The sequence below is a fragment of the Onychomys torridus genome, chromosome 17 (assembly GCF_903995425.1).
Source record: "Onychomys torridus chromosome 17, mOncTor1.1, whole genome shotgun sequence".
Taxonomy (NCBI): Eukaryota; Metazoa; Chordata; class Mammalia; order Rodentia; family Cricetidae; genus Onychomys; species Onychomys torridus.
The window spans coordinates 23,091,242-23,114,919 of NC_050459.1; the positions used below are offsets into that span (position 1 = coordinate 23,091,242).

At 42.9% G+C, this 23,678-nt stretch overlaps 1 protein-coding gene across 7 annotated transcripts in view; it reads right to left on the bottom strand.

Moving 5' to 3' along the window:
* Window positions 1–3,354: 3,354 nt before the first annotated feature.
* Window positions 3,355–23,678, bottom strand: part of Unc5d (unc-5 netrin receptor D) — a 548,490-nt gene continuing 528,166 nt past the window's right edge. For all 7 annotated transcript variants that reach the window (XM_036209478.1, XM_036209477.1, XM_036209476.1 and 4 more), the window contains one exon: window positions 3,355–9,506. In XM_036209478.1, the coding sequence (XP_036065371.1) occupies window positions 9,302–9,506 (205 nt within the window). In that variant the 3' untranslated portion in view covers window positions 3,355–9,301. The remainder of the gene's footprint in view (window positions 9,507–23,678) is intronic.

The window sequence follows — 23,678 nt, forward strand, 5'->3', positions numbered from 1 at the left end:
CACTCAAGTCTGGGATATGCTACTCTAAAAAAATGTAGTGGGCTGTAAGAATTAGAGGCATGAAAAACATGGTAGTCTCTCTTAAATGAAATTCTTATTAATTTGTTTGTCAATGTTGTTTTCTGTCTGAGTGCTGTTTCTTCTTTGTCTTGTCTGACACATTTCATCTTTAGAAGAAATGAAAATCTTAACACAAATTCTCCAACACTTCCTGTAATGTTGTATTGGTTGTGATTTGTTTTTTGTAGCCATTCACATTAAGGAGTGTCTTCTAGTTTCCAACCATGCGTATATGCTGGTTTTGAGAGGCCACTGCAGAAATGCACAAGTTTCAAAAGACTTGGTACACTTGGCTTAGACCTTGAAGATCCAAAAATGCATAAAAATAATAAGTGTGGTTATTTCCAGCTGCAAATAATGGGATTTGTTATATAATGTTACATGTGAAGCGATATTAATAAATCATATCTATATCTTAATTCAGTGGTAACTTATGTGTGCAACTTCTGTAACTTTTCTCCATGAAACCTACAGTGTTTCTCTCCCTCAATATTCTGTCCTCACCAACTTCGTGGCATTAGCTGTTTGATGCTCTGGAATCTCTTGATGGAGGTTGAGTCAATATCACTGAATAACCTTCAAGGGCATCATTTGTGTATGCCCTATTTATAGTGGAGAAGTCTGGAAGGTGATGGTGCTCAACCAGCTCATTTTTGGATTATGCACAAATTCAATTTTGGGATTTTCGGTTATCTGAAAACCAGGAAGCAGTCTAGCTCCTGGTTAAATGTTTAAATTTGTTCCGATGGATTTGCTTTAAATATGTATTTGTCTCACCAGTGGCTTCTCTAAATTCTCCTATAAAGTCATTCTATGGCCACACAATGTATGTTTTCCACAGTCAGAACTAGACAAGGGCAGCTGCCTAGTTTCCCAGATGTTTGGATATTTGCATATGTGCAGGAACATGTGTGTGAGTGGGTGTGTACAAATGCGTATGTGTGTGTGGAGGCCAGAGGACCTTGAGTGTGGTTTCTCAGCCATCGGATGGAGTAATAAATGTATTATAACACCTTTTTATGTGGTACCTGGAAATCAAACTCAGCTTCTCATGCTTGCAAGGCAAGCATTTTACCTACCAAACCACCAACACAGATCTTATTGCCAGTCTTGGTCAATTGCTTCATCTCAATGAACTTAATAGAACTACCCCTTTTTAAAGTGAAGAATTTCTTGTTGGATGTGATGGATCCAGAGAATGGCAGAGTCAAGGGCCAAGGTCACATAGGCCCAGAATGGCAGAGTCAATTACTCTCCACACACATCTGCCTTCAGACTCTTTCAGCTAACTAATCTACAAGGTATGTTTAAGGTAAGATGGAGATGAATCCTTGCTCCTCCTTTGTAAGTGACATGTAGGCTAGGAGCTTTACCTGTCTCTTTCATTTGTCAAGTTGTGAAGGATGAAGAATTCTATGATTACTGCTCCATTCCATGAAACAGAAATGTTAAGTATCATGCTTATTCTCAATGCTACAGGTTGTAAATAGTGCGTTCATTGGAGTAAATGGGTAAGCTTTTATTATAATCAAATCTTCACACATATTGGCTGTAGAGGCAAAGCCCACACTAACTGAATCCATTCAGAATTAGATCTGCTTCACATACATGCACACACACACACACTTTTCTTTTTTCTTTCTTTTCTTTTCTTTTTTCTTTTTTTTTTTTTTTTGACACAAAGTCCAAGCTGGTTCTGAAGTTGTGGGCAATCTTACTGCTTCAGTTTTCCAAGTGCTGGGATTAGAAGCATGTGCCAGCACACCTGGCTGCTCACTGAGCAAACTCTATGCAATGATTTTAATTCGTTATTTTGATTATTTTATTATAGGTTGAGCCTGATTTGGAGTCATCTTATCTGGGTCCCTATGTTGCTCACACCATGCTTCTAGTTAAAATTTGTTTCCGCCACATCAAGTTAGATTTTCTTGTTTTAACTGTCTAGAAAATACTAAAAATTTGGCTTAGTTTTGCCTTTTTATCATTGATTCACCCACTTTCAATTTAGCTGAAATCACATTCCCTTCTTCCTGAAATTTAAATATTTAAAACCAGCATTAAAGCTTTGGCCAAGTCTCACAATGATCAGCAAGAACCTTTGGAGCCATTTACAGACACCGTGTGGACATTCATCCTTATGCCACCCAATAGTTCCATCAGATGGTGCAGGAAGGAGAACTATATGGTCCAAAAAGGTTAGGCATACATTTTTGTTTCCAAGATTCTTCATACACATTAAGACAGTCATACATCAGGTTGCTAGGAAGTAGAGATGGTTCTCTGTATGTCACAGCTTCCAAAATGTAAATAGTAGGACAGCAAAACCTATCAGATTTCTATGAAAACAGTGTTTTGCTCTAGCTGTGTTTTCCGTGTGTGTGTGTGTGTGTGTGTGTGTGTGTGTGTGTGTGTGTGTGTGTTAATAGGTTTGGAGAAACTACAGATTTAATCATTTTTTTAAATCTTCTTTTAGATAGTCACCAATTACTTTGTTAGAAAATATTTTTGAGTAGAGCATATTGTTTCAGCTCAGAATAACTTTCTGATCTTTCATTATTCAATGTCTAGGTAATTTTCCATATTCTCAACATTATCGAAAAGAGAATCAGGCTGTCAATGTGGTTGGGATGCCTAAATTCTACATACTTTCCTACTATCTTTCCTTAAATATTCTACATTTTGTCTAGCTATTTTACCATGGCAAGGCAGAGAATGTTCTATACATATTTTGAAGATTTTGTTTAAATGTATATCTACGCACAGGTGTATGTGCACATGCACGAGGGTACCCTTGCAAGCCAGGACAGGAAGTTGAGTTCCCTAGAACTGGAATAATAGATGGTTGGGAGTCACCTGTAGTGGACGTGGATGATGGGAACAGAACTCAGATCCTCTGGAACAAGAGCAAGTACTCTTAATCATGGAGCCATCTCTTCAGCTTGTACAGCATGTTCTACAGTGCATAAAAGTAACATATTTGAGGGATGTGAAAAAAGGCATTTCTCTTATGGTAAGGCTATGATTGCCTTGAAATATCTAAAGCTGCATCCCTAAAAAGGGTGTGTGTGTGCACAACCACATGTGTGCAAGTGTGTATTTAGGTGGCCTTTGATTCTTAGAGGATAATGGATTTGATTCAAATGGCCCATAGTATTTTTGGAGGCCAGAGGGAGAAGTGGATTTCACTAAGTTTAGAGGATTTGAAAACTGTCCTTAAGGAGAATGTCCCAACACCTATGAGGATATGATAGAGTCCTCATTGAGATTTCAAAGTCCCACTCATGGAGCATATCCTAAAATGTCAATAAAAGACTCTTTATTCATAAATAACTGATAAGCAGTAATTTATGCCTGTACATTTATCTTGAAAAGTCGATAACCATCCATTTTTTTTTTTTTTTTGCAAACTACATAAAACATCCAAACGGGCCATTTTGTTCAGTACAATATAACATAGCTGTTTGGCATTACCAAATATATATGTATATATATTTATAGATATGTACATGTGCTGAAAAAGAAGCCGGTGCATCCTTCTCTAAGGAGTCCATCCAAGTATTTACTGTACAACATTCAGAATTTACACTGATAATACAAGGCACAAAAAGTGTGGTATGAAGCCAAGGCCATGCTTTGCTTAGACCCTCTCCTCTGGCTTGTTCACTCCTTCAGCTTCATGTCCAAGTTAGTGTTCAGCTCTGCTTTAAATACTATTTCATAATTTTTGGCTTTGAACACACCAAATAAATGTCAAGAGTGGTAGGGTTTGAAAAAAAAAATGAATCATTTGAAAGAACACCCCCATATACCTTCCCAAAATAAAAAGAACAAAATGAAATGTTTTAAATTCTTCCATATAGAAGGGGAGAAAAAATATTACTCATGTTTCCAAGTTTGGGCTAGGGAAATGAGCCAGTATTGTTCTACCTGCCTGTGTTTACAATACTTCTAGGTCAAGCTTTGCTGGAGTGTATGTATCAAGCAGACCTAATTAGGAAAAATGGAAATTCTGTTCTTCATCTTGTGAAGAAAAGGAGATGGCTGTTTTCCTGACTGGGGAATTCTGACACTTGGGTATGTCCCCCTTTATTGGGGAGTTTTCCATAGGAGCAGGAAGCATCTTTGAGAGATCTTATAGGGGTTTCTACGCTCAGCTTTTCTCCCAGGAGGCTTTGAGGACTGTAGCTTGAGGACTTTCCCTTTTTCCCCTCCCCACGTCTGCTAAGGAAGGACTATTAGCATTGCTGCTTCCACATTTGAGCAGAATTCCTGTGTTTCAGGAGAGGGGTCTCGTGGCATGACATGTGGCTTGCATAGTCCCCTTTAATATCACGCTTTCATCAGAACCCCAGTTAGATCAACACCCACCAGAAATGGCTCAGATTTTAAGGTTCTTAAACAACTTTCTCAATTCTGGAATTTAGGTGTGGAGTATGGTTTGAATTAGGTGAAAATTTTCTTAGAGTTAGCCAAATTTAAGACAAAAGGCATATATATTCATTATACCCATGCCTTTTGTGAAAGTATTTGACACGTATTTCCATTGAGGTAAAGAAAGACATTACCAAATTCATTCATATATAAAGGAATCCAAGGTATAATAACTTTGGGGCAAAATGATACAACTCCTGTTGAACTTAATACTAGTCAGGGCAGGGAGAATTTTAAGCTTAGGCCTAGCTAGAATGTTTACTGACTTTTTTAATCTTGGGATTCAGATGGATGGTAGGTTCAAAGACATGAAGTTGAAATGTTCCTGTCTTAGGCCCACTTCATGAGGACATCCCAAATCCATGATCTTCACAGCAAAAGGGAAAAGCAATGAGTAGCTGCTTCAAAAACCACAATTATTCTACGCGAGATAAACTTCCTACTTGAGATCACAGTACTACGCACTAGTGACTAATAGCCAGGCCTGGTACCATCCATCCCCTTTGGTCCTCAGAAAATGATTACAGTCTACAAACTGCCATTTCAGCTTTGTTGGTGACCCTGTCGTGGGGATGTGAAGAGTCCACGGTAGACACTGGCGCTCCTAGAGTTGCTTCTGCGAACGACACCACATGCTGCCAACACAGCCAAACAGCTTTGTCACCTCAGCTTTTGAAAGAGTTTGGAAAAGGAAAACACAAAATATGCAACACAGCTAAGATTAGTTAACAGTTTCACTTTTGTGACATTTGACAAAATACGTTTTTGCTTGTAGTTCAGGAAAATTCTATGCGGACAAAACAGTGGTAACCATGAAACAATGGCCATTCAACTGTTGGCCAGAAGCATCAATGTCCAAACACAGTGCTATGACAATGAACACCAAAGGGCTGATAAAATGTTGTCACCATTGGTAAGCCCACATTTTTGCTCTCCTAGGGGCTGTGGCTGTCACCTGTTGTCCAGCCAACAGGAGTTACTAAGGATTCAGGCTTTGCAATGCATCATGAGAGACAGAATGAAAATGGGCCACGCAGTGGGCCAGAGAGGCACGTTTCTCAGCTCCTTCCTTATTTCTACTGGAATAAAAGACCTCAGAGAATGTTGCCTGTAGCGTGTCTGAAAGCTCTATCATTCAACACATTTACAGAGGCCAGACAGACCAAGAAATTGAAAACGTCTGAAAGAAAAAAAACAAACAGCCCCCCCCCAAAAAAAAGAGCCAAGAAAACCAAACAAAATAACAAAAAACCCAAAGCATATCCCAAAGATTTTGTTAACATTATGAAAGTCACAGGTAAATTCAGTGAAAGTGTATAAAACCATTTATGCCATTTTATTTTCCTACCTTTGCTTCTCATGTTTGATATTTAGAGGTTTTGTCAAGGGAAAAAAATCACTGCAATAACTCCAGATATTTTACTCCAAAGAGAACCCTGTGTGATTTGACTTAATAGTTTTTCTCTCCACTAAATGAAAGAAAAAAAAAAATACCAGGACCATAGCAGTTTGAGATAAAAATAATAAAAAATAAGGGAAAAGTTCCTCTCTTTAAAGGAACTGTATCAATTCCTCTTACAAAAAGGCCAATAAAAATTTTGTGGGAGTACATCTGAGTTTTATGAGTCTGCCTGCACTGGTAAATGAAGTTTGCATTTAAATCCACAGAAAAAGCTTCCTTTTGGCTTAAAGGATGTTAATGTCAAATGCTAAGACTGTGTATGTGATGTTGTAAAGACTATAAATTAACTTTACGATGCTGCAGTCTGGCGAAACTGTGGATCACATCATTTTGGTAGCATAATTTTCATTTGTGTTTGAAGTATAACTATTAGCCTAATGTCTCCGAGCACTGAGAAATTTGGCATTAAGTTGGCTATTTTTGTATTTAAGGCCACTTTTAGTTTTTGCTTCATCTTATACTAGGACAGTGATACTTCGAAATTCAGTGCCTGGAGTCATGAGTAAGCTTCTTCCAAGAGGGACATTTGTGTTGTGACAGGTGAAGATAATGGAGAAACTTGAGGTCACAGTGACCCATCACACTTTCAAGTGTGAGCTAAGACTGTGTGACCTGCAGACCCTCCCCCAACACATATGATCCCTTGGTCTGTAAATCTCACAGACCAGGGTTCTCTTTGAAATTTCTTTGTAAAACATTACACAACCCTAGCATGCAAAGACTGTAGAATTTAACATATTTATTTCAAAATCCTGTGTAGTATCCTAGCAGAAAGAAGAGAGCTGTAAAGAAGGAAACTCAAAAGAGTCAAGGTGAATCTCACAGAACCATGGGCTGGGAGGTAAGGAGCCTCGTGTTCACTTCCCCCTTATCCTGCGTGGGATACTTTGCTCAAGTGCACTTATAAACATAGGCCAAAAGAGAAACAAACAAAACACAAAACCTGAAACCAGCAGGGGAGCTGCATACACTTGACCAACATTTATGTTGTTCATGTTACTTTCCCTTAAAATAACCTCCATAGATGCCAGGAAGGAAAGTTACAGCTTTTATCTGCTTATAGTATTATAAAAAAGCTTTAAAAATCTACAAAGAACATGTGCAGGATCACACAACAGATAAACAATTATAAGGCCAATTTTTTTTGGGGGGTGGGTGGGAGAGAAGAAGAGACATGGCTAGGGTTTTTTAAAACAAAAATCTTCCAAATGGACATTAATATGAGCTCTCTCTAGAATGTGTTACAATTTATTACCTAACAAAGGATGCAGATGCAATCTGCATCTCATCCTGCCACTCATCACCTATCTAGTTTGTGACTCATCCGTTATTTATATCCCTTTTTTTTTTTTCAAAAACTGTATCAGTGATGCCAAACAGTTTTAGTTTTATGCTCTTTCTCTTTCTTCTTCACAAGGATGAATAAATAAGTTGAGAAGACTAGGAAAAAGGTGCTTTCCTGACCCAGAAATGGGATTCTGAGTATGTTTGACAGTTATAAGATGATCTGTTTGTTCAATAGAATAAGCCTTTGGTTCCTGAGCAAAGCAATACACATTTTTTTATTTGCACATGGCAAAGTCTTCCATGTAATATTAGTGGCCAGATATATCACATATTAGTTAGACAAAATGGCTAACACTTTCAAGAGTTCTTCAATGCCTTATCCATGGGATCATAACTTCAACCTGTCTTTAAGTCTTTTCCACTTGGGAAGAGATGGCAAACATTTGTTTTCAAACAAAGGGTCCATAAAAATAAAAGCACAATCATATCCTCATTACCAAGGGTTCTCGCTTCTCCTATTTCTGACCAAAGGTAGTCAGCCTCAGAGTAGTTAAGTAGCTGCCTGGAATTTAGTGCAGGTATCTGACTTGGGCCATCCTCATTGTGAACGGTTACCGAAAGCATCCACCAGAAGATGGTTCACCTTGAGTCTCCCGGGGTATTGGTCAAAACGATATAATTGCATACAAAAGTGTAGTAAAGCATAAGATGAAGCTCACAAATAATCTACAGATTTCAGTTCTCTACAATGCCACTGCCTTATATTAATAAAAATCATAAAATGAGAGCTATGAGTTAACAGCACTAAGGAGAAAGCATACATGGTGAGACCAGGCAGTCAGTGCACAAAGTCTCTGCGAATGATTCGTGTGGTTTCTAGGCCGGTGTAGTGGGGTATGCTATTCCTTGGATGCATTTACTTGGGTCCTACTCAGAAAAGCTATCAGGTAGGTTTCCAAAATTGGCAGCAGGGTGTCATGTCCTAAAGCTCCATTGAGACATACTGTGACGGCACAGTAGAAAAGGTTAGAAGAGTTCCGGAATCTGAATGGAAAAGCACAGTAAAACACATTTCTTATAGGAAAAAAAATATTGGAGAAGTTGGCTTAATACCCATCTCCTAGAATCAGAGCTTACTCAAAGCAGCCTGGGACATCTGCAGTCTATGTCTTTTCTTGGACCTGGGCTAGCCTCTCCTGTCTCCACTCTATGGAGTGAACTGTGTTCTAACAGCACTCTGAGATTTGAGTAGTTTGGCTAGGAACAGAGGTTGTCCTGATCTGTTAAGTCAGGAGAAATATGTTTCCATATTGAAACCTATAACCATGTTTTTACTATCTCCATCCTGCAATCTGTCAGGATGGGAATAGAGATGAGTTTTGTTTCTTGTGGGTGGGAAATGAAGGTGAGGTACCAAGAACCAGTTTGAGGTCTACCTTGCTTTTTGATCTTGTCTCAATTAAGTGACTCATATAATAAGTGCTGGTGTGATATCCTCAGGTTCTCAATTCTAAATGCCCTCCCCAACAATGGTGACATCATACTAATAGGTGGCGATTGGGTTTCACTTCTGAAAATTAGGCTTACCATGATTTCCAAAATCCCAGATGCTAGTTGGTGGGAAACTGAAAATCTAGTATCAGAATCAGCTGGCCCGGAGGGGCAAGTCATTCTAAACCTGTTTCCCAACATGCGATTAATCTCTGCCATCCTAGCTTTCATGTAGTGTATCTATTTTTCAGAACTACTCTTATCTACAGTTACCTTCACCTCTCTCCTCAGCAGTCCAAATCTGAGGAGTTTATCCAATGTTTACCCGTGTGGAGCCTCAGAGGAGATAGCAGGGTCTCCTTTTATTTTTTAGTTTTTGGTCCCCTGCTAGGAACATGTCTTACCTACATCAAACTTATTTTCTTCAACCAGGGATTTTCAATGACTCTCAATAAAGACTGAATTTCCCAAATGCCACTGGGCAGAAGCCTGCCTCTTCTTCCCCAGTTGAAGCCACTTGCCCTGAAGCTGGCCATGGCTAGTGCTGCCTCAAGAGGGAAGGAACACAGACTAGAGTCCATTTTGCCTGCTGTAGTTGAAGTCAGCTTCCTCAAGCTGGGACTCTGTGATGTTTGACAGTTTTGTGTGTGTCCTCCCAATCTCTTCAAGGGCGCAGGCCAGTGAGTCGAGATCCCCATCCTGTTGATGACGAGCTTCCCAGAGGTTCAAAATGACAGCTGAGGGGCTACTTTGGGTAGCAAAATACGACAGATTCCTAGATGAAATTAAACAAAAGGCAAATAAATGGGGAGGATGGGACAAATGATCACTGTAAAGGGATAAAAATGGACTTTAAAGGTTTGTTTGTTTATATTTATATGTGTGTGCCCACTTTCACTTGTGTACCACAAGTATGCAGGTGCCCTAATAAGCTATTAAAGAATGTGGATCTCCAGGAACTGTAGTTACCTGCAGTTGGGTGCTACCACATAGGAACAGAACCAAGCTCATCTACCATAACACTAAGTGCCCCTAACTGCTAAACCATCTCACCAACCCCTAAAATGAACTTTAAAAGACAGCAATAAAATAGTGGTGGGAAGTTACAGAAAGGCAGGTGTAGTTTGCATCCCAACACTCAACTACGGCCATACTCCAGAATGATACCTGTGGCTTTCTCTTTTGCATCTTGCCTTGGTCCTTCCCTTTCTTAAGTTGCATGTATGAACATATATGTATGTATGTATGTATGTATGTATGTATGTATGTATGTATGTATGATTCCCTCCTGATTGTTCTCTTGAAATGTTCTTTTACACTAGTTTGTATGATGAGGTAAATTCATTGCTTGTTATTTTCAAATATTTGACTCCTCACATCCTTGGCAAATACAAGGGCTGCCAAGGTTTTGTCTTCAATTTCTGACCACCCCTTTTTTTTTTTGGTGCTTAAAGTATACCTCCCATTTTCTTAGTTTATTAAGCTGTTTATAGGGTTTTACTATAGCCTTAAGGGTTGTTGCAATTACCTATCTATCTACCACTTCAAACTTAGTGCATCAGAAATTCTCCTGTGAATGCCTCAGAACTGCTAACTAAAGCACCAGTATTTATGATTCTTTTTCTGATCCCTTACAGTAGGATGTTTGATTTTGACTCTCCCCCTTTGTTGTTTCTTTCTTTGATAAACTCACCAACTTTTCCAAGTAAAGGACTTGGAACTCTGCATCTAAACTCTGAACACATGCTGCATTCCTACATTCTATTTATCAAGTCATAAGAAATCCCATTTTCCTACCGAGCATGGTCTGACTCTATTGAAGCTATGTAGCTATGTAGATACACATGCACATACACACACACACACACACACACACACACACACACACACACACACACACACACTTTCCTTTCATTTAACACCCCTACTCTGTCTTCTTTCTTGACTACAAAACGCTGAAAGCTAAAGATCATACTGAATCATTTCCAGAATCTACCAGAGCATTTATCATAATACTCTGACAGGTATTTATTCAACATCCATTAGCTGACATTAACTGAGTAATTGATTCTTACATGTCTTTTCTAGATGACATAGCATCCTCGGTGAAAGGAGAAAAAGAACCCCAACCTTTCAGACAATAACTTTCCATGATGAGGACTAAGACAATACAAAGTATTAAAGGTCACTGTTTTTCATGGGGACTTTTGCAGTAAGGACAGAAATGTCATCTCTGATGAAACTGGAGTGTTTTGAAAAGATTTTGCAGAGCTGTTTCTATTTTGAAGACAGTATCACTGTCTACCAGTCTTCCCAGCAGATAACCCCAAAGTGGAATCCTGGAAAGAGCACTGAACAAGGGAAGAGGAACTTTCAATCATATATGACTATTGACAGCAAATGCACATTTGTAGTCAGCTGGCTGTCAAATAGTACAAATGGCAGGATTATTACATAGACCTTTGACGAAAAATAATTTTTAACCAAGACAAGGAGAAGCCTGGCTCAGGAATGTTGACACTAGTCTCTAGTTTTTTAAAATATTTTCTGGCCTTTCTCTGCCTGCCCCCATGCCTTCCCTCTCATTCACCTACCCCACTCACCCATTCTACGCTAACAGAAATAGCAAACCATGCTTGAACACTTGAGGGATTCTGGTTTCTTACTGAAAACCTTTGATTTGAACACTGACATTTCCTCAAGTTTTGGGGGTGATGTTTCTAGAAGTTGTTGAATCTTACTATATTCCCTTTTCCAAGGCTCAGGCAGTATAGAACTAAAGAAGTGGGAAATTAGACTGACCTAGACTCAGGCTAGCTGGTGGGGCCATGTATTTCCATGTCAGTTACAGTTTCTGGAAGGAATCATAAGTCTTTATGAACTCTACTCTTGTTAAAAAGGCAAAACCCATAGGTTGGGCTGTGGCTCAGTGGTAGAGGTCTAGCCCAGCCCTGGGCTGGATCCCCAGGATTCCTCCTCCTCCAAACAAAATACAATCTGTAGCCAAAAGAGCATTGCTCCCATTTTACTACGGGATGCTGCTCTTTTGTATTTTCTATTAAACAACATTAGACTTTGGTACTGCAGCTGGAATCATAAAGGTCCCAATGTTAGACCAGATCTATTTCAGAGGTGGACAAACCTACAAAGGCTGGAGAGATAGTAAAGAGTTCTGGCTTTGTGGATCTCAGATGGCCTCTCCTAAGCTAGTGCACTCTACCATGGCATTACAGAAGCAACAAGAGACAAGCTAGAATTTGATTATCATGTCTTGTCCACCTTTCTCACAATATTACTCTTGTGTTTTTTCCCCTTGATACATTTATGAAAGAAACAACTATTCTTAGCTTGTGACAGACAGGGAAAGGGCCAGATTTGCCCTGTAGCCATTCTGCTGCCTCTAACCAGTGCACTTATGACTTAACTAGATGGCTAAAGCTGAAAGTCTGTCCAAAGAAACTAACTTCCTGCTTTGTGTTTCCTTGGAAAAAAGAATCTAGATGTTCAAGGTTGCTGAGCCCCAAGCTAGACAACCTGACTGCAGAACTCTAAGACATTTGTGATTTTACATGTTTAGGGATCTTTGGCATTTCAAGATAAAAGCTGCAATAACTAAATAGTGAAATAATAGTTTCCAGGTGGCAAACCTTGGTCCCAATCAGTTTTAAAACTATCCAGAAGCCCACAGTGGGCAGGAGTTCTGAATACACAGCCCAGGAAAATGAAGCAGACTAGACCATGAGTCCTGGGAAGCTCCATGAATGTTCTGGTCTATGCAGTAGGCATCCAGGGCTAAAGAAACTGAATGTCTAAAGGAAGCAAAAATAAAACTCTCAATTGGCACAGATCTCTGAACATACTGTAGCAAGTGACATGTGTTTGCTGAAGTAACTTTGAGACTCCTTCTTTGAATTTACACAAACACACTCAGTATAACATATAAATTCCAAGTTTCTGATTATTTTAGTAGATATAGGATCATACTAGTCTTAACCATATGATCTGCCTTGCCATTAACAGGAATGCGACTCAACTGTGTTTACCTGTCTATAAGTAGAAAATAAAAACTGTAAAAATCTAAACTAAACTCTTATTCCAGCAGGGTGTTTCTAAAAGATAGTGGTGTCGTTTTATGGGGCGCATATATGCATTTGCAATGTGATATATTTTTTAAAGTGGTAGGCCATATATACAACTGGCTCTCTCTGTACCACACTTTTGAAATTATTCAGAACCTAATATATCAGTCCCGTCCTTCTTCACAATAACTCTGGTGCATTTGGATACCCGCTGGTAAAAACACATTTAACAAAACATTACTAGAAAAAAATGGAATTCATGTTAAATTTAAGCAGTTTCCAAAGTCGGACAATGGTTCCTCCTCCCTATCTGTCTCTCTTCTCTCTTTCTTTCTCTCATTATGTTCTCTCTCTCTCTCTCTCTCTCTCTCTCTCTCTCTCTCTCTCTTTCTCTCTCTCCCTCCCATTCCCTTCATCACCCTGTCCCTTCCTCTAGCTGAAATAAATAAGCCTAAATATTACCACAAACTAAAAATTCTAAATATTCAGAAGTATAGCTGAAACAACAACAACATATTTTCTTTCTCTATAGAAAAATTTAGAGGTGGGTTTTTATTATATTAGACTGCAGGTTGCTAATCTATGTACTAAACTTCACAGAACCTTGTGTTGTAGCTTTTTTTTCAAATTCTCACCAACTGGAGTAAATTAGATAACTAAGATTATTTTGGGTGGTACCTCATGATAATCTGGCATCTACTGTGCAGATGTCATCTACCACACAGACAGAAGGACTAAGCCCTGAATCTTTTAGGTTTCAGATCAAGCCACTTTCCTAGAGCTCCAGACTCAAATGGCTTGGTCCTCTTTGGGATGATCACTAAATAAGCAGAGATGAACTGTAGGACACTGGAAAGTAAGGGTCACATTGGGGTGATGAAACACATTTTGTTTGTTTGTTTGTTTTCGAGACAGGGTTTCTCTGTGTAGCTTTGCGCCTTTCCTGGAACTCGCTTTGGAGACCAGGCTGGCCTCGAACTCACAGAGATCTGCCTGGTTCTGCCTCCCGAGCACTGGGATTAAAGGCATGTGCCACCACCGCCTACCAAGTGAGTTCCAGGAAAAGGTGCAAAGCTACACAGAGAAACCCTGTCTCAAAAAACCAAAAACCAAAACAAAACAATAAAAAAAGAAACACATTTATCTATGTAAGTTCATGAGGATGATGGTTTATTAATTTTAATTTAATTATGTTTTGTTGAGCATTTCAGTTTTCTATACAACCCAGTTCCTTTTGGTTTCTCTTCTGTGACTAATTTCATCTTTTAGACTTCCCCATGACTTATAATCTGGGGCTTTCTGTAGAAGGCAGGGCAGAGATACCCTTACCAGTATCACATGTTAGGCATGGGCCAACTGATAAAGCCATATATGATGGCTATTCTTGGTTGTCAGTTTGATTATGTCTGGAATGAACTACAATCCAGAAATGGAAAGCACATCTTAAGGCAAGGACGGAAGGCACACCTTTAATCTGGGCCACACCTCCTGCTGGAAGCCTAGACAAGGACAAGGGAAGAAGGAGGGGGTGTGGTGTTCTTCCCCTGCTTGCCCTCACTCTGTCAGCACATCCACTCCGTCACTGGCATTGGAGTCTACTTTCCATTCACAACTAGCCATTGTTGGACTGCAATCTCTAAGTCATTCCAATAAATTCCCATTCTCTCTCCTCTCTCTCTCTCTCTCTCTCTCTCTCTCTCTCTCTCTCTCTCTCTAACTAATACATATTTAAAGAAGTAACCCTCAATTTTCAAAATATACCTTCAAACTTACAACTGTGTTAGATGGAGAATGGAACTTAGATTAGGTTCCAAGATTTTGGAAATAGTTATTGATACTTCTTTTTAATCTGAGGTTTGTAAGTTGAGCCCAGAGAAGAGTTTGGGAGGCTATGATAAAATCCCACCACGTATCGCCATCATAATTAGTGAAACTCACAATTAATTCTACAAAAGAGAACCTGACTAGAGACAAGGCAGTGAAATCGTTCAGGTTTTCTTGAGCAGTCCCCCACAGTATTCAAATGCAAATGTCTTAGGGTGTAGTTTACCTTTGTATACATTCTCAATTAGCCATCAAAGGCTAAGATATGAACAGCCCAGGAGGAAGAGAAGGCTGGTATCTGAGGCCATCTGAGCCCCAGGGAATGTACTGAAGGCTATCAAGGGCACACTGTACTTCCTGGAACTCCTTTTTCCCTAACCCGAAGACAACAAAGCTTTCCTTTCTAGTAAAAGAGCTGGGCTACAGGGGCCAATATACCTCCTCCCTCAAAAGATGTCAGCTATTCCTATGATAAATGTGCCAATGAATCTTATTCTAACATACAGTGGGGGTCTACATTTGAGCTGCAGCCAAATATCCTCAGCTCTGGAGACTCTTCTACTAGGTACAGGCCATAATTTCATTAAGGATTTGGGCTTCTACCCAACACTATCAGCAAATTGCATCTGTAATCCCAAAGGCAGCAAGTTTGTTTACATTCTAAAAAAATGTATATCTAAATCAACCTTTTTTGTCATTAAAAAGCTTATTTTAGGAATATCTTCTTTCTGAAGGGTTTATCAGTTTTAAAAAAAGTAAAAAGTTGAGCTGTCAATAATAAATTAGAAAGCATTGTTTCTAGAATAGTGCATAATCCTACTGTACAGTACGGAGTAGGGAATTGAAACACAGTCCTAATGAAACAATATTAGTATCTCTGCTATCATCTTAATTGTCTCATTTAATGAAAGCCTCTTATGTGACCCAAAGCAACCCTCCACTCAGTTCTTTAAATGCAAATAGAAGAGAAAAGCCATTTGTACTGAATAACAGTAATTGGCTACATCATAACCATTTGCTCTTCTAATCAACCTCTATCTCCAAACTTCAAGCTAGCTGGGAACTCAAAAGACAGCAAATCCATTGTCAAGGGAAAGCAAGTGAGGGTCTCATCTAGTACAACTACTGAGTGAGCAAGAGGTGATCCCTGTAAGAACCCTATGGCTTCAAGACAAGGAGATGGCCAGAGAACACAGAATGGAAGGATGGGGACAGCCGAAGCCATGCTCACATCCACCATGCTAGTTTGAACACCCCAGCCCCTCCCAGAGCCCCTTTCTGTCATCTGCTCCTGGAAAGAAAACCAGAAGGGACCTTCACTCTTCAGATAATGTATGGAAGCCCCTGGGCCTAGAAGTCTCTGTGAGCTGCCAAGTGAGAACACAGCTAGGTACCGTCTGTTTTCAAAGCTCCAGTCTTATCCCTCCAGGGATACACATGACAATTTCTGGCTTTTGGAAATGAAACAATGACAAAGACCGCCAAATCAAAACCTGGACTTTGTTCTGAATTGGTATATATCTGTGGGGGGGGGGGGTGGGGTGGGATTCCAATTCATCGGTTTTTCTCCTTTAATCACCCAGAGACATTTTTGAGAGCCCCGAGGGCAAAGTAGGACTCCAGTTTACTCCAAGAGAAAAGCATGCAGTGCATCTGATCCTCAGTGAGGGAAGGTAAAATACTTAGCCACTTTGCAAACTACTTGGTATTAGCTTCAACAAGGCCTCACATATCACTGAAGGGAAGTGTACTCTCAGGGGCACTTTGACAAATAAGTGAAATCACTATGATTTCACTGTCTCCTCTCATACAGACATCATCTCCAGACATAGGGACAGTGTTAGCATTTTCAGTTCAGTTTTCAATGGTGCTTGTGAAGGGCCATCATTCATTCAGGCTGTCTGTGGGCCTCTGCTATGTTCATCTTTTCAGAAAAGGACCGTGTTTAAAGGGAGAAGTTGATTGCTTTAAAGATCAGTGAGAACTTACCAGTTCCTGGTGGGAGATGAATCTGAAACCAAACCAAACAAACCCAAAACCCCAAAGCTGGCACCTCCCCTTGTTATCACCCCTTGGCACTAACAGTGGGGTCACAAGAACATAAAAAGCATCTTTTCCATATTGCCTTCAGGATGGACACCTGCCACTTACAATCCCTACACAGCTTGTTCATGGCTAGACCTGTCCGAGGGCTGCCTATTTTCTGCTTCCTATCAGCAGGCAGTTTCATGAGTCGTTGACTTCAGCAGAATGAAGCCCAAACACCCACCACTCTGCTGTGTTAGGCCCCTCTAGCCTCACAGGCTTTTCAGATTTCAGACCCTGAGTAAGTCTACTGGGCTAGAACCAGAAAATCTGATTTAGACTTCATTGTATTTCACCTCCAGGGACCAACATAATGCTATTGCCCCGTGCATTAATTCTCCTAGATGTCATGAAGGTTTTTTATTTATTTTTATTTGGAAATGGCAAGGTAAGGATGTGCTTTCTGGCTTCTAGCCTGCAGAAGCAAGAAAGCTCTGTCTGCTGCGATCACAGTAAATTTCCCAGCAGGAACGAGAGGGAGGCTGCTGTTTGGTGTGCATTCTGACTCTTCTTTGCATACCTCCCTTTCTCTCCCTTCTTCACCTCCAATTCCTTTGGGAATTCTCTGCAGTGCTTCTGCCCACATGAGTAGGCTCCCTTGTGACTCCCTGGGTCCTCTCCCTCCACCCTCTGGCCATTTCCCTGCTCTGATGCTTCCAATTAAGAGGGTGGACAGAGGGAATGAAAAGATACGACCTCAATGTGAGAAGACCCTGCTTCTCATTAAAGGTCCTGCTGAAAGATGGCAAGGTACGAAAACAAGATGTCATCGTGCCATTTATCAGCCACAAGGCTGGAGGACTTTCATTAGTCTTCAGCTTTTACAGCAGCACCCATGAACCCCACACCTGAGACACATTTGATCTGTTTGAACTAGATGACTAACAAGAAATACATTTCTCTGGCGTTGCTGCAAAATTTTCAGATAAGTCTACTATTAGGGAAGGCCTTGAGAAAGACAGTTAATAAGATGTAATTTTCTTCTACTTTGGCTGTTTCCCCTCTATTCATCCAGCCATAGCACATGCAGCTGTTGCCATAGCAACGCAGTAAAGCTTTGGTCTCACAAGAGTTTCTCCAATGTGGAAATCATAAGGCCTTATAGACTTTGCAACATCTAGTCACAAGCGTCACATACGAAGGCATACAGGAAAAGACAACTTCGTTTTGTGACTTGTTTTCATGCTCAGATTCACTTTCAAAAACCCCTGATCCTTGTTTGTGTCAGTTCTGCTGCTGAGGAGGCAAAATGTCAGGGTCAAAATAGTGTCCTGTGGAAGAATTCATATCATTTATGCAGGGATTATTTAGTGAAGTTCTTCTAGGTTGATGGCCTTATAAATACATGTTTAACAGTAATTTAGAAATAAGTACCATAAAAATGCTAAGTGATATGTCAGTTTAGATATGGTGGAATACTGCTGGCTGAAGCAAGTATTTTAAACATATTTATTTATTTTTATGTGTGTGAGCATTTTCCTGTATATGTATCTGTGTATGTGCCTGCCTGGTGCCCATGAAGGAGGGCATTAGCTCTCTTAGGAAAGGAGTTACAGCCAGCTGTGAGCTACTATGTGGGTGCTGGAAACTGAACCCAGGTCCTCTATAAGAACAGCAAATGCTCCTAATCACTGAGCTTTCTCTCTAGTCCTGAAAGCAAGTGTTTAATCAGTCCTCAATGATGTTCTCAACCACCTCCCACTAATCACATGGGGCCAGAGCAATAGATAGTTACTACAGCTGAAATTACAGGTTAAACATGTCACCTTGTATATATAGTATGGGTGCTGAGGAAGAGTCAGCTCTGATCCCAGCACCCACAACTACAGCTGTCATCTATGGCATTAATCATTGGGCTCTGCAGCATTTTCAGTGTGGTCCACATAGCAGGCTAGTTGCAAGACTGCCTCTGTGGCCAGATACACTGTGGTCAGACAACCACACAAAGGCTGTCTCACAGGCTCACCAAGGGCTGAGTCTTAATTTATTCCTTGTCTTTCTTGCCCGATGTTCAGATCTAAGTAGGTGTGTGTGTGTGTGTGTGTGTGTGTGTGTGTGTATGTGCACATGTGTATGAAAAAGACAAGACCTCATCAGCAACACTGACATATACATTTGCCAAAGAAGATTAAAGAATATCTTTAGGACCAACACAAAAAGTAGAACAAATATTTTCCTTCGTTCTCTTAGAAATCCTTTCTGTGGGATTTGATGGCTGTTATCAATATCTGCTCAGTGCTTTGGGAAAGTGAAAGGAAGGGGAAAGTCAGGTAAAAGTTTATCATGTGTAGCATGGATTCTAGGTTTTTATTATTAAGACCAATTAGAATCCTCACTACAATCATGTGATCAAAGTGAGTGGATTCTCTGAGGAGAAAGCTTAAGTGTACCCCTGTGTTCATCTTTCTGTCTTGACTCCAGGACTTATGGAACTCTAAGCCTCTGAAATAGTGCTCTTACCCAGCGCTACCTGCATATTGACAATTGTACATTTTCTGTGTTTCAGATTTATACATTTTATACTATGTTATTCCTAATCATGAGAGAGTTTAATCAGTAATCTGGTATTGCACAATAGGAAATGGAGGTGGATTTCATTCCACCTCTGTCATACATGCTTCTTTACATGAAAGATGATATACTTCTTTGCATGAAAGATGTACTTGGGGTGGTCTCATTGAGAATGGCCTCAGTAGGCTCACATGTTTGGATGGTGGGTCCCCACTTCATGGAACGGTTTGAGAAGGGTTAGGAAGTATGACCTTGTTGGAGTAGGTGTGGCGTTGTTGGAGGAGTGGTGTCTCTGGGGTGACCTGGTTTTGTTCTCTCGGTCTACAACTTCTAGACTGGAAGTGAGTTCTTAGCTCCTGCTCCCGCACCATGCTTGCCTACCTGCTGCCATGCTCCCTGCCACAATGATCATGGACTATCCCACTGAAACTATAGTCAAAAAACCAATTAAATGCTTTTCTTTTGAAAGTTGCCTTGGCCATGGTATCTCTTTATACAGCAATAGAATAGTAACTAATAGAGTACTCTACATGAAAATATAAAAGGAACTTGGGCAGGTTTGCAAGGTGAAACTGAGCTGAGCCTCTGAAACAGATAGATACCAGGTGGCTGTAAGCACTCCTCTTAATGTGCTTCTCAGATATTTAGGTCAGCCCTAGACACAGCAGCCTCCTCCACCTTGAAGGAGGCTGGAAGTAGAGCTGAAGGAGAATCCTCAGTTCCTGGTAATGTCTTAAGAGCAACAAAGTCCTAAGGAAGTTTTATTCAATGAGGACGGACTGCTGTTAAGTCAGGGCTCTGGGATGGGAAGACTGAGGGGAAATGTAGGGCACTGCCTGCTTGTATAAGCACACTCCACTAGAAAAGTCAGGCCTGCGCTGGGTGGGCATTTTATTTTCATGTTGCAGAGACAGAAAGCTGAGCAGTTGTTGAATTGTCGTCAACAGACCCTACGGGGCCTAACTAGTTCCCACTTGGTCCTTTAGGAAGTGTGCTGACCCTACATCATTCATTTCAGTTAGGCTTTTTAAGATCAAAGTTGGAGAACAAAGAGGAAGGTAGAAAATGCGGCTGCTGACCCGGATATGTTAGCTGTGTGAGATTTCAAGAGAGCAGTTCATTGTATACATCCCTGCTATTTTAATTTGGTATTCATCGTGGCAATGTCAAGGTGAACAACTAACATTTGTTGAAAGCGTTCTGGGCACTATGTTGGAAAATTTCCACAAAATAAATATTTGTATTACTTATGTCAAGGGAGTTTAGGCTGTCCTGGAGATGAGGTATTAAGGGAACATAAGCAAGTCAACAGCCTCATGACCCTAGACACTAGAAGGGCAGCTAGCTCCAGCGTGGACAATTGATGTTCATTAGTGTCTGAGCATAAAAGATGCTAAATGTAGTTCCTGCTTGATTTGCAATTTCCCTACAGTTTGAGGCCAGAAATACATGACTTTGGAGCCACATACTCTAGGCCTTATGTCTGCTGTAAATGGAAAGTCAAACAGAACAGAGCTGGAGCACCCACATGCTCACTCTATAAATCAGTAGATGTGCACGCAGGGCATGGGGGACTGTGTGGCTAGAAAAGTATCTGTTTGCTAAATGATGGGTTAAAAATCATACCTTTCATAATTAGAATAGAGACTTAATATACTGTTTATTCTCGATGGTCTATGACCAGAAAGAAAAACTTGAGGAAGGAAGTAACATGTTTACAGAGGCTGATATTGGCTACTACACCAGGGCTGCTGGGCAAACTTGAGTCCCTGCTGAGCAAGCATCCTCTGTTTTTCTCTCCTCCTCTCCTCTCCTCTCCTCTCCTCTCCCCTCCCCTCCCCTCCCCTCCCCTCCTCTCCTCTCCTTTCTTCTCCTCTGCTATGGGATGTTCTGTATGTCAAATGTGTTGCTCTGGTTGGTTAATAAATGAAACACGGATTGGCCAGTAGCCAGGCAGGAAGTATAGGTGGGACAAACAAGGAGAGAGAATTCTGGGAAGTGGAAGGCTGAGGCAGAGAGATGCTGCCAGCCGCTGCCATGCAAAGATGTTAAGAAACCAGTAAGCCATGAGCCACATGGAAACTTATAGAGTAAAAGATATGGGTTCATTTAAGATACAAGAACTAGATAACAAGAAGCCTGCTGTGGCCATACAGTTTGTAAGCAATGTAAGTCTCTGTGTGTTTACTTGGTTGGTTCTAAGTGGCTGCAGGACTGGCAGGTGAGAGAAATTTGTCCTGACTGTGAGCCAGGCAAGGACCAGAAAAACTCCAGCTACACTCCACTCCACTCCTCTCCTCCCCTCCCCTCCCCTCCCCTCCCCTCTCTTCTCCCCTCCCCTCTCTTCTCCCCTCCCCTCCCCTCCCCTCCTCTCCCCTCCCCTCCTCTCCTCTCCCTTCCCCTCCCCTCCTCTCCCCTCCTCTCCTCTCCCTTCCCCTCCCCTCCTCTCCCTTCCCCTCCCATCCTCTCCCCTCCCCTCCCCTCCTCTCCCTTCCCCTCCCCTCCTCTCCTCTCCCTTCCCTTCCCTCCTCTCCTCTCCTCTCCCCTCCTCTCCTCTCCCCTCCCCTCCTCTCCCCTCCCCTCCTCTCCTCTCCCCTCCCCTCCCCTCCTCTCCTCTCCTTTCCCTTCCCCTCCTCTCCCCTCCCTTCCCCTCCCCTCCCTCTCCCTCCTCCCTCCTCCTCTCCCTCCCCTCCTTTCCCTCCCTCTCCTCCCCCCCTTCCCCTCCCTCCTCTCCTCTCCCCTCCTCTCCCTCCCTTCCCCTCCCTCCTTCCCCTCCTCTCCTCTCCCTTCCCTTCCCCTCCTCTCCTCTCCTCTCCCTCCTCTCTCCTCTCCCTCCTCCTCTCCCCTCCCCTCCTCTCCTCTCCCTCCCTCCCCTCCTCTCCTCTCCTTTCCCCTCCCCTCCTCTCCCCCTCCCTCTCCCCTCCCCCTCCTCTCCTCTCCCCTCTCCCTCCTCTCCTCTCCTCTCCCTCCCCTCCTTTCCCCCTCTCCTCTCCTCTCCCCTCCTCTCCCCTCCTCTCCTCTCCCCTCCCCTCTCTCCCTCCTCTCCTCTCTCTCTCCCTCTCCCTCCCTCCTCTCCCCTCCCTCTCCTCTCCTCTCCCCCCTCCTCTCCTCTCCTCTCCCTCCCTCCTCTCCCTCCTCCTCCCTCCTCTCCTCTCCTCTCCCCCCCTCCTTTCCCTCCTCCTCCTCTCCTCTCCCCTCCCTCCTCTCCCCTCCTCTCCTCTCCTCTCCCCTCCTCTCCCTCCTCTCCTCTCCTCTCCTCTCCCCTCCCCTCCTCTCCCCTCCTCTCCTCTCCTCTCCCCTCCCCTCCTCTCCCCTCCTCTCCTCTCCTCTCCCCTCCCTCCTTTCCCCTCCTCTCCTCTCCTCTCCCCTCCCCTCCTCTCCCCTCCTCTCCTCTCCTCTCCCCTCCCCTCCTTTCCCCTCCTCTCCTCTCCTCTCCCCTCCCCTCCTCTCCCTCCTCTCCTCTCCTCTCCCCTCCTCTCCCCTCCTCTCCTCTCCTCTCCTCTCCCCTCCCCTCCTCTCCCCTCCTCTCCTCTCCTCTCCCCTCCCCTCCTCTCCCCTCCTCTCCTCTCCCCTCCCCTCCTCTCCCCTCCTCTCCTCTCCTCTCCCCTCCCCTCCCCTCCCTCCTCTCCCCTCCCTTCCCTCGCCTCCTCTCCCCTCCCCTCCTCTCCTCTCCCCTCCCCTCCCCTCCTCTCCTCTCCTTTCCCCTCCCCTCCTCTCCCCTCCCTTCCCCTCCCCTCCTCTCCTCTCCCCTCTTCTCCCCTCCCCTCCTCTCCTCTCCCTTCCCCTCCCCTCCTCTCCCCTCCTCTCCTCTCCCTTCCCTTCCCCTCCTCTCCCCTCCCCTCCTCTCCCCTCCCCTCCTCTCCTCTCCCCTCCCTCCCCTCCTCTCCTCTCTTTCCCCTCCCCTCCTCTCCCTCCCTTCCCCTCCCCTCCTCTCCTCTCCCCTCTTCTCCCCTCCCCTCCTCTCCTCTCCCTTCCCCTCCCCTCCTCTCCTCTCCTCTCCCCTCCCCTCCTCTCCTCTCCCTTCCCTTCCCCTCCTCTCCTCTCCTCTCCCCTCCCCTCCTCTCCCCTCTTCTCCCCTCCCCTCCTCTCCTCTCCCTTCCCCTCCCCTCCTCTCCTCTCCCCTCTTCTCCCCTCCCCTCCTCTCCTCTCCCTTCCCCTCCTCTCCCCTCCTCTCCTCTCCCTTCCCTTCCCCTCCTCTCCTCTCCCTTCCCTTCCCCTCCTCCCCTCCTCTCCCCTCCCCTCCTCTCCTCTCCCTCCCCTCCTCTCCTTTCCTTTCCTCTCCCCTCCTCTCCCCTCCCTTCCCCTCCCCTCCTCTCCTCTCCCCTCCCTTCCCCTCCCCTCCTCTCCTCTCCCCTCCTCTCCCCTCCCCTCCTCTCCTCTCCCTTCCCTTCCCCTCCTCTCCTCTCCCTTCCCTTCCCCTCCTCTCCTCTCCTCTCCTCTCCTCCCCT